Source organism: Tympanuchus pallidicinctus, unplaced genomic scaffold (genome assembly GCF_026119805.1).
Source record: "Tympanuchus pallidicinctus isolate F22 unplaced genomic scaffold, pur_lepc_1.0 scaffold36, whole genome shotgun sequence".
In the NCBI taxonomy this organism is placed as follows: Eukaryota; Metazoa; Chordata; class Aves; order Galliformes; family Phasianidae; genus Tympanuchus; species Tympanuchus pallidicinctus.
Genome location: NW_026294754.1, coordinates 1,646,670 through 1,661,713, shown reverse-complemented (window position 1 = coordinate 1,661,713; position 15,044 = coordinate 1,646,670). Strand labels below are relative to the sequence as shown.

General features: G+C 50.3%; 1 protein-coding gene across 1 annotated transcript; it reads right to left on the bottom strand.

Annotated features, from left to right (window-relative positions):
* Positions 1-4: 4 nt before the first annotated feature.
* On the bottom strand, positions 5-15,039 carry PAAF1 (proteasomal ATPase associated factor 1). The gene is made up of 12 exons (XM_052699339.1): positions 14,946-15,039; positions 14,823-14,863; positions 13,218-13,321; positions 12,634-12,723; positions 8,260-8,358; positions 7,521-7,671; positions 5,217-5,411; positions 4,833-4,924; positions 3,631-3,746; positions 3,051-3,133; positions 2,610-2,692; positions 5-281 (listed from the first exon to the last, which is right to left on the bottom strand). The coding sequence occupies exons 1-12, from the start codon at positions 14,990-14,992 to the stop codon at positions 204-206; spliced, it is 1,179 nt and encodes a 392-aa protein (XP_052555299.1). The 5' UTR covers positions 14,993-15,039; the 3' UTR covers positions 5-203.
* Between the last annotated feature and the right edge of the window lie 5 nt (positions 15,040-15,044).

Sequence of the window (15,044 nt, the reverse complement as noted above, 5' to 3'; positions counted from 1 at the left end):
TTTCCTGCACACGCGCTCTATGAAAGCTTCTTTATTTCAGCCCACAGCCACGCTTTAATCCCCAACCCCCACCCACCAACAGCGGTCACCCCCACGACAGATAAAAATCGGCCGTAATGAACAAAGCTGAGCAGCTGACAAAGCGGAAGCAGCCCCAGCCCTGCTCACAGCGCTCACGGCCCCGTTGTGCACAGCCCCCAACCCTACAGGTCGCCCAGCTGGTACCGCCGCACCACCCCGTCCCTGCAGCACGTGTAGATCTGCTTCTCCCACGGAGCGACCTGGAAAAGGAGGAAAAAAATGCAGTAAACCAACAGAGCGGGGTGGGAGTACAGCAGCTCTCATGGTATGGGCGTGGGGAAAAGCAGAGGAAGCCAACAGCTCTGCCACTGCTCTGAGAAGCACCCACACATCTAAAAGATACGTGGGACAACTTATGCTTTCTCTATGAAAATTCATAGAATCATAGCATTACCTGGGTTGCAGAGGAGCTCAATGCTCATCCAGCTCCAAGCCCTGCTGTGTGCAGGTCGCCAAGCAGCAGCCCAGGCTGCCCAGAGCCACATCCAGCCTGGCCTTGAATGCCTGCAGGGATGGGGCATCCACAGCCTCCTTGGGCAACCTGTGCCACTGCCTCACCACCCTCTGCCTCCAAAACTTCCTCCTCACATCCAACCCAAACCTCCCCTGTCTCACTTTCAAGCCATTCCCCTTGTCCTGTCACCACCCACCCTCACACACAGCCGTTCCCCCTCCTGTTCATCCACTCCCTTCAAGCACTGAAGGCCACCATCAGATCTCCCTGCAGCCTTCTCTTCTCCAAGCCAAACAAGCCCAGTTCCCTCAGCCTTTCCTCACACAGAGCTGCTCCAGCCCTCTGCTCATCTCAGTGCCTCCTGTGGACCCGCTCCCAGAGCTCCACGTCCATCCTGTGCTGGGGACCCCAGCAGGACGCAGCGCTGCAGATGGGGCCTCACAGGAGCCGATGGAGGGGACGATCACCTCCCTCTCCCTGCTGGCCGCCCCTTTTTCATGCAGCCCAGAACACATTGGCTGCATTCCGGGCTGCAGGCGCTCACTGCTGCCTCATGCCCAGCTCCTCGTCCACCAGGACCCCCAGCCCTTCTCCGCAGGGCTGCTCTCCAGGACATCTTCCCCCAGTCTGTGTCAATACCTGGCTTTGCCCCGACCCGATGCAGCACCCTGCACTCGGCCCTATTGCACCTCACTAGGTTCTCATGGGCCCACTTCTGTGTGAGATGGCAGGAGGTGCTCACCTGCAATTCCCCCATAGAACAAATGTGAAAGATGTCCCATCTCTGGAAGTGCCAGAGCCGGGTTTCAGGGCTCCACTAAGGATAAAGCAGTGCATTGCTCAGAATGCACATCATCCCACAAGAAAGGAACCATCTGTTCTGAATATGTGAATTTTCTTCAGTGAGCTGTTAGGTACCAAAGGGACAGGAGAATGCTTCTCCCAGGTGGTAACGATTAATAGGAAAGGTCCGTTTTCCTAAAAAGCCCAAGGAGGCTGTGGATGCCCCATCCCTGCAGGCATTCAAGGCCAGGCTGGATGTGGCTCTGGGCAGCCTGGGCTGCTGCTTGGCGACCTGCACACAGCACGGCTTGGAGCTGGATGAGCGCTGTGCTCCTCTGCAACCCAGGCCATGCTGTCATTCTACAATTGTATGAATTTACTGAAGATTTCACTCCTGTCTCCGAGGTGGGCAGGTAAGTGCTCACATAAAGGGTCTTCTGATAGATCTGAAGGGGAAAAAGGGTTTGGGTACTGCTGAATTTGGTAGGACAAGAGGTCAAGGCGTCACACTGCACCAGAGGAGGAGTCAGTGGGGTATTAAGAAGCATTCTCCAAAGGGTGGTGATGCAGTGGCACAGGCTGCCCAGGGAGTGGAGAAGTCACCATCCCTGGGTTGTTCAAGGGCCGTGGGGATGTGGCACTGAGGGATGGGGGCAGGCAGGGGGCACGGTGGGATGTGCTGGGGTTGGTAACCTTACAGGTCTTTTCCAACCTTCATGATTTTATGATTCCCCGAATTCTGCAGGTCAAATTTCAGACTCAGAATGATGCTGCATGCTAAACTTGTGTTTATCAGCTCAGGAAAGGACTGCAGAGGGGTAACCACTTAAAACTAAGCTGATTTCCTTCAGGTTTCCATCCTCTGCACCATGTGATGCAGAGCCCAGGGAACACAGCTCACTGTCTCCCATCTGTGTGGACACAGAGCTGAAGTACTTTTGTGGTCTCACATCACATAGGAGCCGAAGACAGGCAGCACTGTGCTGCCAGTTGTTGCTTTGACCCCCATAAACTCCCAAGCACAGATCAATTCCAGCTTCCTTACAGGAAAAAAAAAAACCATTCTGCCAGATCTACTCCACAACTAAGTTAGTTCTCTGCTTCAGTTCCACTCCTGCAAAGTGGAGATAATACTACCACGTACCACAGAGAGATGCTGACAGCATTTGCTTATGCCAAACATTAACAGAAAACCTCAGGCAGCCAATTCCTGAGGTAAATGCAAGTGCCTGATGCTTGGCATCACCTTTCCCCAAGCACTCTACTTCAGTCAACACAACATATTCCTTACCTTGTACACAGGGTCACAGTCTGCCTCTGTGAGGTCGATGACATAATCGAGGTCTTGCTGGATGATAAAGCACGTTCCATCACCTGTGCAAGCAGAAAGAACACCAAGGAAGGAAGGAATATTGGGTGAGGAGTAAAAACAGGCCACGTTCTTTCTATAAAGAAAATGGAGACGTGCTGTGAGGGCATCAGTGAGATGGGAAAAGGCTGTAATGACTGAGAAGCTCCATGCAGGCCCTGTTCTGGGGGAGCACAAGAAAAATCACAAGGCAAAAAGCAACTACGTAATAGGAGGTTCCACTACATCACCTTTTTGCAATGGACATTTGGTCAAGCCCTCTTCTAGAGGCTTGGACATCCAATGCTTGTATATAAGAGAGGGCAGAAAGAGCATGAAACTGCTCAGTTCAATTCCAAAATCTCTACATAGCACTTGAGTTACCTTGGCTGGCAATGAATCCATCTCTGTACGGGAACAGGGAAAGCACTGGTGCTCCTGATCTGTGAATTATTTGGATTGGAGCACTGGAAAAATACAAAGAAGGAACAGGAAGAAGAAAAGCATTATGGACAAATCAAAATCCATCCCAAAGCCTGAGCGCTGAAAGAAGAATGTGAGGTAGTGATTAGAAGATACATAAGGAGAACATTAAGACACAGGGATTATCCCTACCAAAACAGCCACAAGCTTGGAGCTTATTGTGCATGAAAGACTTCCCAGATTTTTCCATGCCAGGCTCCCCTGTCCTCCCCCCTCCATCTGGATGCTCCTTGCTTGGAGCTTGCCCTTCACACCAGTAAAAGCCACCTCAGAGCATCTCCTGCCAAACATCCTCCTGAGCGATCCCCAAGAGAAAGAAAAGATGCCAAGGGGCTCCAAAGCTCACAGTGCCATTGCCCTGGGCTGAATCCACCTTCAGAAGAGGCAACGTCTGCCAGAACCTTTGATTTGACTCTTCCTCAGAGGAAAACAACCACCCACAATTGCCATTCAGTACTTGCAGCCCCAGGCATGCACTCACTTGGTGTTTCTCACATCCAGCTGATAGATGTTCCCATCCTGAGTCCCTGCTAGGAAATAGGTACTTGAGAGGAACGTGCAGCAATTGAATGCATCAGATCCATCAAAGAGGAACACCTGGGAATATAAAAAACAGCAAGTGTCACAGATGTGCCAAAGCAGCCGCAGGACAGCCAGGAATAGGAAGCAATTTACTCAGGAAGTCAGTAAGGTTGTTTCTGTGAGTCATGGCACAAATCCAGAGGTAGGTTAATAACCCTCTCAACTCTGCTCCAAGATGTGTGGGAGAACAGTGCCCTAGAACCAGCCCTGCCAAATTAGGAAGGTTACTGCAATCAGTGAGTGCCCCCTGGGGCACTCTGGAGAAGAGAATCCATCACATCATGACAGGCAGACCAACACTGAGCTCAAACTTGTCTTCAGACACAGCAGCAAGAACAGATCTGCAAAGCAGGCTTGTGAAGACTGCTCCCTTCTCACAGAGCCACAACCATTGCTGCAGGGCTGCAAATTACTGCCAGCCAAGCCTTTGACACCCCACTCACCAGCCTTGGCGAGCATCTGCTCCACTCAATTTTCATTCTCCACAAGGAATTAAATCTGCTATGCCAGAAGTTTGTGTCCTACAGCCCGGGACAGTCCTGTAGGATCTTCAGGACCTCAGACCTGCCAATTCCCTTCCCTTGGCTGGAGGGAAATGTGCTGATGAACACCTCAGATCCCTTTACATGCTATTCAAAACAAAGAGACATTTTACACTCCAGCTGCATGGCTGTGCAGCCCCTGAATAGGCCACAGGGAAGGAGTGCTGGGAAAGCAGCAGCCCTGCAGACACAGCCTCAGTTCCTGCATTCTCAATGATACCTACTGGCTGCTGTTTAGTTTGCCACATACCTGGGTGGAACAAACGAGCAATTCTTACTCCTTAACCCCCCCATGTATAAACCTACCCAGAAAAAAAAGGAGAGAAAGGATCCCTTTATTGTACTGGCCTTTAGTCTCTCTTTCAGTAAATAAACACAGGGGAGAACACTGCAACCTGGGACCCCATCCAAAGGCATTGCTCCCCAGAGAGCTGGATAGATAGCAGCTCCTGAGCACTCACATGGGAGCACAAAACCAGTGCGTGTGCACAGTGCTGGTCCCCATCCCCTCCTGCAGAGGGGTATTTGGAAGCACTACTGATAGTCTCAGCCTCCTTACCATCTGCCTGCTCTGCAGCCCAACTCCTTGCAGCTTCTTGTCTTCTCGAGCCAGCAGCAGGATTTTCCCTTCCGTCCCAACCTCACGTTCACCTGAGAGGAAGACAAAAGTTAACTCCAGCAGCACAGGGAGACAATGTCCTCAAGTCAGATGGTTGGGATCACAACTGCTGAAACCCCTCTTATGCCAAGCAGGCCAATAGCAAACGAGACTGCAGTCTTAATCACCCAAGCTGGAAAGTAAGGCTGGATTCCTCCACAGGGCTGCATTCTGGTGAGCTAGTGAAGGTATAGGGCAGCATGCCACGCTCTCTGAATTACACCTGCAGCACCAGCTGATAAAACAAAGGGGAAATAAAGGTTGTCCTTTCAGAATGTTCCTTACTGGGAGCTTTTTCAGGCGTGCCCAGGTTCACCGAGTCATCAGCAGTGCCCACAGCGATGCCGTTGATGGGGGAGCCACAGTCAGCAATGACACCCAGACAGGAGGATTTGCCACAGTCCCAGAGGCGTGCAGTGCCATCCCTAGAGCAGGAAAGGACATTTCTTCCCCGATCCACAATGGCAGTATCCAAAATACCTGCATCAAAGCAAAGGCCGTGTTCAGAGACAGCACAGAAGGCAAAGGCTGAGAGAAGCATACATGTCCCAGGGCAACCACGCACCCACCTACAAGCCCCGAAGCAACGACCACAGAGAAGTGTGTGTGAAAGACAGCAGCTCCCAGGGGATCAGCATGGGAGCCACCATGCTGCACAAGGGTGGGATGCTACCAACATCACAGTATGGCTGAGGTTGGAAGGGATTTCTACAAGTCACCTGGTTAAATCCCCTAAATTGTGGCCCCTTCCCCCCCCCCCCGTGAGCTGTCACTTGGAGCAGAACTGGGCAATGACCTCCCACATCTCAGACTTAGCTGATACTGCAGCTCCTGCCAAGTTTCTAGCTCCAAAGTTCACCTCTAGCTTGGGCAGGAAGCTGTCAAGCCCAGCACTCCTGCAGCACTGCCAACTACAGCTCCAGATAATCCCAAAAGCTGCACAGGGCAAGCAGTATCTCTATTACCCAGCTGCAGGAACATCAAAAGAGCAGCCTTAGCAAATGCTAATGCCCCCAGCCACTCCATTTGGAGTCCAGATTTGAAACAAAAAAAACCCAACAAAACCAACATGACAGTGTTTTTCTGGAAGGGAACAGTCAGATGGTTAGAAGACTTAATTAATACTTTCCCTACAGAAGCAGTCATTAAACATCACAAACTGAAATAACAGGGGAAGCCTGAATCAGCAGAAGCCAAGCAGTTTGGGCTGGAGTTGTGAAGGTGAACCTTGGAGGCATCAGGAGCCAAACAGAGCTGTTCTGACCTGATGCCATCACACTGCCTGCCACGTTTTGCTCACATTTGTGTGAATCTGTTTTAAAGCCATGCAATTAGATCACACAAAAACAGCAGCATGTTCAGTGCAAAACAAGTTAATCAGGCTTTCAGCAGGTGGCTGCATGGCTCACAGTCCTCAGCAAAGCACCTTGTGAGACAGGGAGAACAGGAGCCTGAGCAGAGCTGTGCTATTTGCTCAGGAAAGTGGGAATTTGAGCAGTGTTTTGGGCATCCCATGCTGCATCTGCAGCTCACTTGCATTTGCTCATGCTCACCCAACTGTTAAATTGGTAAACAGGAGTAAAATAGGAGCTTGCTTAAGCAGCACGCATAAATTCAGACTGCTTCTGAATGAATGGTCCTGAAAACCCAATCTTGTCAGAGATTATGTCAAACAGAGGCTCTGTCCATAGAATCATTTGAGTTGGCACGGATCTCTCAAGGCCACCTGGTCCAAATCCCTGCAGTGAACAGGGACACCCACATCTCCATCAGGTGCTCAGAGCCTGCGCCAGCCTGACCTCGCTGATCTCCAAGGATGGGAGACATTTCTGCCCCAAAGCTTGCTCTCAGGAGGCTTTCTGGGTGGCTCACCATCCAGGCCTTGCAATCCATTGGGAATAAAGTGTCAGTGGGAAGAGTTTGGAGCAATCACAGCAAACGGCCCTCAAAGCACCACAGAAGGTGGACCAGGAATCCTCTATGCAAGTAATTTATTGTCATTTTCAGCAGCAAGATCATCAAAGAGGGCAGAGCTGAACATCTGAGAATGAAGCAGCTTATTCCAGCCTCGACGAAGAAATCCTCATTGAAGCATCCTTGCAGCTGCTCTTGCTGAGCATGATGCTGAAAGTGAGAATGGCACCCTCAAGGCACTAAGTGCTCATTCACCTTCTGCCCATCTCTTAAAGCTGCTGCATGCTTTTCTAGGCAAAGGAAAATAAAAAGGAAGAGGCTCTGGAGCAACTGAAGGTAAGCATGATGAGCTGGGAACGAGCAGGAGGCACTTCCTTGCAAGCAGCAAGGCTACACCTGCAGGTCAGAGCTCCAGAGCTCCACCTCTGGCACTCACAACAGGCTGAGGGATCGTGTCCTCCCTCAGCTCATCAAGAGAAAGTTTCAGCTGTTTAACACAGCAACCACTGATCTTTTTATTCACATTCCTGGAGGCTGAAGATCTAACACACTGAGATCTAACACACAAACGTACAGCACGAGGTGCAGCAGGCTGGGGACTGAAGGTCAGCCCTTGAGTGCAATGCAATGACACACACAGCAGGTTAAGCATTTTAAAGGCTAAGTACTCTGTACCTCCTTTGTGACCTTTAAAGGTTACTACGCAGCTGGCATCTTCTGCTGACCAGATCTTTAGCTGGGCATCCATTCCCCCACTCAGAACCACAAGGCCAGATGGGAAAAACCTGCAACAATTCACATCATACACATGGCCTTCCAATAGTCTCTGGAAAAACAAAGAACTACATGCTAGTTCCATTGTCATCACCCTCATGCCAAGCAATTTTCGAGCTATGACACTGGAGAGATGGGTGTTACCACGTGGGTGGAGGATTAAGCTCAGATCCTCCAAGTCTGCACTCCTGGGACAGATTTATCTGAATTCTAGGCAGGCAAAAAGGGACACTTTGAGCCTCACTCTGCTATGTGAACACTCACTGCAAAGCAAAGGAATTACATTTGTTTCTAATAACAGATTAAGTGTCACGGGCAGTTTCTCCTCCTCTTCTCTATCACAGAATAAAGCAGTGCCTGCACCACGCAGGCTAGGAGCTGTCAGTTCCCTCCAGCACTCCAGCTGTAACTCCTCGTCTTCGAGCTCTCATCACACTGATGAGCATTCTCTCTTTTCAGAGCAGTTGTGCTTTCCAACAGTCACAACAGAAAACCTCTAAGATGTACAGATTCCCATCAGCTTTTCAATCAAGAACCAGACACTCGCCTGCCCACAGCATGCAGACAGCCTGCCCCAGGTCATAGCTGGACACTGCAATGTCAGAGACAACATAACACCAAATAAAGTTGCTGTTCTTACTCTTATTTCTCCATTTGCAGCCTGCCAGATCTTCATGGTCCCATCTGTGCTGGTAGACACGCCGAGGCCTCCACCACTGGAAATATCCAGACAGGTAATCTGCAGGAGGGACAAAACACACAGTATGTTAGCTTCAAGGTGATTCTGTACATAGCAATTCCTGCTCAAGAACGTACAACCCCACTGGAGATGTGCTAAGTACATCATCCAGCACAATTATCTCACCAAGACAGACTGCTTAACTCTTTAAAAACACCTGGAAGTGCCCATACGTTCAGCTACAGATTTCAGCTCGGTAACAAACCCCCTAACACTTAACATCCTTAAGCTCACTGACTTTGTCTCCTCAAACTCAATACATTTTGAGCTATCAATTATGCCTTTACATGAAGAGAGGATAATGAAATGAACAGGTTGACCCAAGGAGGCTGTGGATGCCCCATCCCTGCAGGCATTCAAGGCCAGGCTGGATGTGGCTCTGGGCAGCCTGGGCTGCTGCTTGGCGACCTGCACACAGCAGGGCTTGGAGCTGGATGAGCGCTGTGCTCCTTTGCAACCCAGGCCATGCTATGATGAGATGAGCTGGGGGACCAGAAGCTGGTACAAAGCACCCCAGATTTCTTCTAATTGCCACCAACCAGACATAAAAAAAATTGTTATTCTCTGCTTGTTTCACTGTGGAGATGTGCAAAGCAGAGAGAAGAGCAATGCTGAGTCAGAGAGCTGCATGGAAAGAGGTTGGATCTTAGGCTCACTCCAGATGAAGCAGGAACTTGGATTTTCCCAGCAACTCTCATATGCAGTTAAGCAATGAGCTAAGCTGCTCTGCACAACCCCAGATAACTGCACTCCCTGCCTGCCCAGCTTGTAGACACTGCTTAAGATACCTATGGAGCCAAAGTTTCCCAAAACACTGAACTAAAACTGATTTGATGCAAGCAGGCTGTCTCCTCAGAAGGGCTCTGTGACAGCAGGGTACAAACAACTGCACGCTCTGCATTAACACCAGCACACCTGAGTACCTTTGAAGAGAACAGATGTTAAACTCACACTCCTCTAACAGGATCACCATTCCCACAATGAAAGACATTACTGCTGCCACTGAGAAAGGAAGATGTGTTGCAGTTGTGGATGAAGTGATGTAACAGGGAAACTACACCTGATATCATAGAATGGCCTGGGTTGGAAGGGAGCTCAAGGATCACGAAGCTCCAACCCCCCACCAATGCAGGGCCACCAACCTCCCCATTTCACAGCAGCCCAGGCTGCCCAGGGCCCCATCCAACCTGGCCTTGAACACCTCCAGGGATGGACGGGGCATCACAGCCTCTCTGGGCAGCTGTTCCAGCCCCTCACCACTCTCTCTCTAAACAACTTCCCCCTGACATCCAACCTCCAGCTGCCCTCCCTCAACTCCAAACCATTTCCCCTTGTCCTGCTGCCATCTCCCCTTGCACAGAGCTGACTCCCCTCCTGTCTGCAGGCTCCCTTGAGGCACTGCAGGCTGCACTGAGGTCACCCCGCAGCTTCTCTTCTCCATGCTCAACAAGCCCAGCTTCCTCAGCCTGTCTTTGTAGGGAGGTGCTGCAGCCCTCTGCTCATCTTTGTGGCTCCTCTGCACCCTCTCCAACAGCTCCCTGTCTTTCTTGTGCTGGGGGCTCCAGCCCTGGACGCAGTGCTGCAGATGGGGCCTCACGAGGGCAGAGCAGAGGGGGACAATCACCTCCCTGTCCCTGCTGGCCACCCCTCTGCTGATGGAGCCCAGGATCCCATTTCCTTTCTGAGCTGCAGGAGCACACTGCAAGATAGAGGTTTCCAAACGGACTGCAATAAAAGGCAGAAAAAACACCTGGGTTTTGTTAGAGCAAGGGTTAACAGCAGCACTGCATCCTGCTGGAAGCATTGAAGCTGTCACTGCTGACTGGAAGAACGCTGCCTTCTCTTACAAGAATTGGAGGCTGTTGGATTCACACTGCATTACCTTCAAAACCTTCCAAGTGATTCTGTTTGCATTCTGTGGATTAAAAGAAAGCACTGCAGTGGCAAAAGCCACCGACAGACATGAGAAACACCAACCCAGTGCGAGAAGTCACACTGAGGAATGCAAACTGCAGTTCTTATGGCACCTTACCGTGCACATGCATCACCCAGAGTTTGTGCCTCCACTTTAAATAAAGCCAGTTTGGGAATTAAAACAGGAGTTAGAAGATACTGAAGGAAAAGACAGTGCCTTAGCTATTAAAAAAGCCATTAAACACGTTCACTTACATGTGGTTAACCTGGGTGATGCTTAATTTAACACCACAATCCGTGGCAATTTGCTCTCTGTTAAGCAAAAAGCAGCCTGTGAAGGATGTTACACAGGAACAAAACACCTCGCTGATGTATGACACTCACAGGTGCTCAGGAGGGATACAGAAACAGGCAAGGGCAAGCATGAGCACTCAGAACAAGCAGCAGCAGGTAAGCAGGGCAACAGGAGCCAAGCTTTAAACTCATCCACATGTTAATGGATATTGCTTCAGCTGCTGCCAGAGGAGCTCTGCAGCACAGCTGCAAGCCATCACAGCCCTCTGACAGCAGACTCAACACTTCTGCCTGCATTTCCATTTTGCTATGCTGTGAATGTTGACTGCATTTATCACACAAAAAGGCAGCTGAGAACCCTTCAGTAGCACAGAGCTGAGAGAAGTGATTCACCTCTGCCTCTGGAGCTGCCTCTGTGCCAAGCCTGGGCTCAGCACAGCCCCGCTGCCTTTTAAAACAGCTGCAGAGATGTGGAATTGCCTCTGTGTCAAAAGGCATCTCGATTTATATTGCTGTTGAGCTTCATTAACACAAACTTTGCTTTTCAGCATTTTCTGCTGAGTTTATCACAACAATTTACTCAATAAATCATGAGTCAGGTGTACACTGGAAGCCATCAGGGGCTCCCATTAGGGCAGCTGGCTGTGCATGCAGGCTGCAAGCTCCACCATTTCTTGGATCATTTCCCTGTCAGGGTGAAGCATTCAGCAAATGCACAGACCACTGCCCAGCAAAGCCAACTTTGTCTTCCTCCACAGTGCAAAAAGGAAATTTCAGGTCCAAGTTGGCTGCTCTGTATCAGGGAGGAGCTGTGCTTCTTGCACCCTTAGACTGCAAGGTACAAGAAAGGATTGCTCAATAAAACAAGCAGGTCTCATTAAAGGTCTCATTAAGTGGCAAGTTGATGAACATATATTTTAAAATACAAGTTGAGCTTTTGTAGTCTCTGAATTCCCAACCAGATTAAGATGAATGCACACAGCATTCAATTCCTGGCTGCTCCACTGACCCTGCAAATGGAAGCTCAATGCAGCTGTCTTATGGCAAGCATCACAGCTTCATTAAATGACAGCAAACGAGCACTGCAAACAGGAGGAGGTTTCATAAAAATGAACAGCTCAGTGCACGGAGCCTCTTTTGTCTTGTGGGGTGTTTTTTTTGGACATGCTAATCCCTCTATCTAATGACTTCACAGTAGAATCCACCATGGAATAGAATATGAGCAGATTAGAGCACTTGCAAGAAAGTGGTTAAAACCAAAGTGACAACCAGAAGAGGAAACGTTCCAAGAAGGCCAAGTCTGGTCTCTGTGGCACTGGGAAATTCAAGTTCTTTGTGATCAACAAGAAAAACAAACCTACCAGCAGCAGGGCCTTCTCCAAACTCATTTACTACCTGCAGCTCCATAACACCAGGTTCTGGTATCCACAGCTCAGCCCTGAGCATTCAGCCATGCTCTGTGCTGGGAAGCCAACCAGACTTCCCAGAGCACCCTCAGAAACCCCAGCCCAATTCCTCTCACATCCCTGTGGCTCTTTTAGCTGTCAGACTCCTCTACAAGTACTTCTCTACTACACCCTCTTGCAAGGAACAATAAATATACTCCAGTGCTCACATCAAAACTTTAATATGAAAGAAATCATATGAAATAACCTAGGAAATACAGGGAAATCAGGAAATCACTTGGATCTTTTAATTTATTTATTATCAAAAGAGGAAATAAAGTCAAGACTCAAATATTACCCAGTCCCAGTCAAGCATCCAGTTTCTTACAACTGTTACAAGGCAATTTCAACTTCAGGAACCTCCAGGAATATAACAGCACAAATAGCCATGAAATAAAACAGATCAGTTTTAAGAGGTAACACGCAAGCATCTATAGAATATTAGACTTTTTTTGTGTGTGTGAAGCTTAACCAGGATCGTTGCTGTTATTTATAAGGTCTGACATGGTTTACTAACCAGTTTACACACAAAGTTATCACTTGACCAGGAACAGAGCAGTCAGGTGCATCACGAAAGCATTCAGTCACTGCCAGCTATTTCTTACAGAGCAAGGTCACTTACACTTTTCTGATGAATCCTGGAAAAAGTTGTGTATGGTGCCAAGAATTTGGTGGACACATTCTCATGAGGACAAGAAATGAGAATGCTTTTCTAGGGGAGAAAAGCACAAGTGCTGTTAGTCCTTCTGAAACGCTTGTAAACGCCTGGGGCACAAACAGCTTACAGCCAACTGGTGATGAGAGAAGCAGAGAAATATTACCACATCAATTCCAACCTTTGCAAAGAACTCAAAGATCCCCCAACCCCAGCCCACCCCCACGACTTTGGAACACCTCCAGGGGTGGTAATTTCACCACATCCTGTGCAGCCCGTGCTGGATGTGCATTACAACATTTTCAAAGCAGATTTTGTTTTTCCCTTTTCAATCTGATCCGTTCCCAGTGCAACTCGAAGCCATCAGCTCTCATCTTACAGCTGTCACCTGGGCCAAGAGCTCGACCACACTTCACTACGACCTCCACAGACACCTGAGCACCGCACAGAGAGAGACCAGGTGACAGCGACTGTTTCAGCTGCACGAAGGCTACGGCCCCTTCAGCTGTGGAAAGCAGCTACTAAGCCCACATTTCCCCCAGCCCTGTCACCTTGGTGACTTCGCCGACCACAAAGCCCTCGGAGGCAGCGATGTCAGGGATGCCCTCAGTGCTGAGCCCACGGCGGGTCAGGCTGCCGTACAGCGTGGGCTTCCCTGCAGAGATCAGCAGCCATCAGCTCAGCCTCCTCACATATAACCCACAGGGTTCATCCCTCAACTACCTTCAACCCTCTTCTTAACCTGCAGGTGCCCACAAAACTATCCTCACACCCTCCTAACCACTGCTTCCTCCCCCTCTCTCCCAATAAACCATTCTCATTCCCTCTTCCTAACCCACAGCCCTCTGCTCCCTACCCCTAAAACCACCCTCACCACCTCCTAGCACTCTGGAACAGGTTACCCAAGGAGGTTGTGGAGGCATTCAAGGCCAGGCTGGATGTGGCTCTGGGCAGCCTGGGCTGCTGGTTGGCAACCCTGCACACAGCAGGGTGTTGGAACTGGATGAGCTCTGTGGTCCTTTTCAACCCAGGCCATTCTATCATGATTCTATGACTCCTCTAAATTGTCCTCACCCTCTCCTCCTAACCTGTGGAGCTTCCCCAAACTGTCATCACTCCACTCATCCTAACTCACAGTCTCTCCTCGTATCATCTTCACCACCCACCCAACCCACAGGCATCTCTCAAACCATCCTAACCCACGTGGTGCCCCCCAAGACATTCTCACCCCTCTACTTAACCCACAGTGTCCCCCCACAAACCTCCAATCCTTTCCTAACCTACAGTGCCTCTTGCAAAACCACTTCTACTCCCTCCTTCTAACATAAAGACCTCCCTCAAAGCATCCTCACCCTCTCCGAACCCACACTGTCCACCCAAAACTATCTTCACTCCTCTCCTAACCCATCCAAAAACATTCCCACCCTCTCTTAATCCAAATGAGTCTCTTAAACTGTCCCCCACCAAATCATTCTCACCCCTCCTTCCTATTCCACAGACTATTCCCACTCCTCAAACCATCCTCACCCTGTCCTTATCCCCAGAATACCCCCAAAACTGCTCTCATCACCTCAAACCATTCTCACCCCCTCCTAACTCCCACCAAACCATCTTTACCCACCTCTTCCTAACCCACAAGGCCTCACCAAGCCACCCTCACACCCTCTTAACCCCGTTTCCCCAAACCAAACCACTCTCATTCCCTCTTCTTAACCTGCAGATTCATTTCTCTCCCCAAAACTCCCCTCACTCCCTACTCACAGCCCACCCCCAACCATCTTCATCTCCCAAAACCCCCAGCCACCTTCACCCTACACCTAACCTAAAAAGTCCCCCCCAGAACTCTCCCCACTCCCTCCATCTAACCCCCAGATTTCCCCAGAACCACCCTTATCACTCTCCTATCTCACACCCCCTCCCAAAACGCCCTCCACTCTTCTCAATACCCCCACAACCTTCCTTACCCTCGTACCCCCTCCACAACCACCCTCAACTCCCCGACCCCGCAGCTCCCAACAGGTCCCAGCCCCCTCGACCTGCGGGGTTATTTCTCCTTAAATGACTTTCCCAGGCCACCACTCCACCCTTCAGCTCCCACCCCCCTCAGGCCGCACCACCCCCACCCAGGCGCTCCACAGGTCGCCCTCAGCGCTCACCCGGGCTGCGGCAGCTCAGCCAGGCCTCACCCTCATCCCTCCTGCGGAGAGAAAGACCGGCAGTGACCGCGGGGCCGGGAGAATGAGATCGGGGCTGGAAAAGGACAGAGGGGCAGCTCCCACCTCAGCGCCTGACTCCAATCGCTCTGGATCCGCAGCGTCGCCGCCATCTTGACGCTACACCCCCTTCCTCTTCCGCCTTCCTCTTTCCCGTCAGCACCC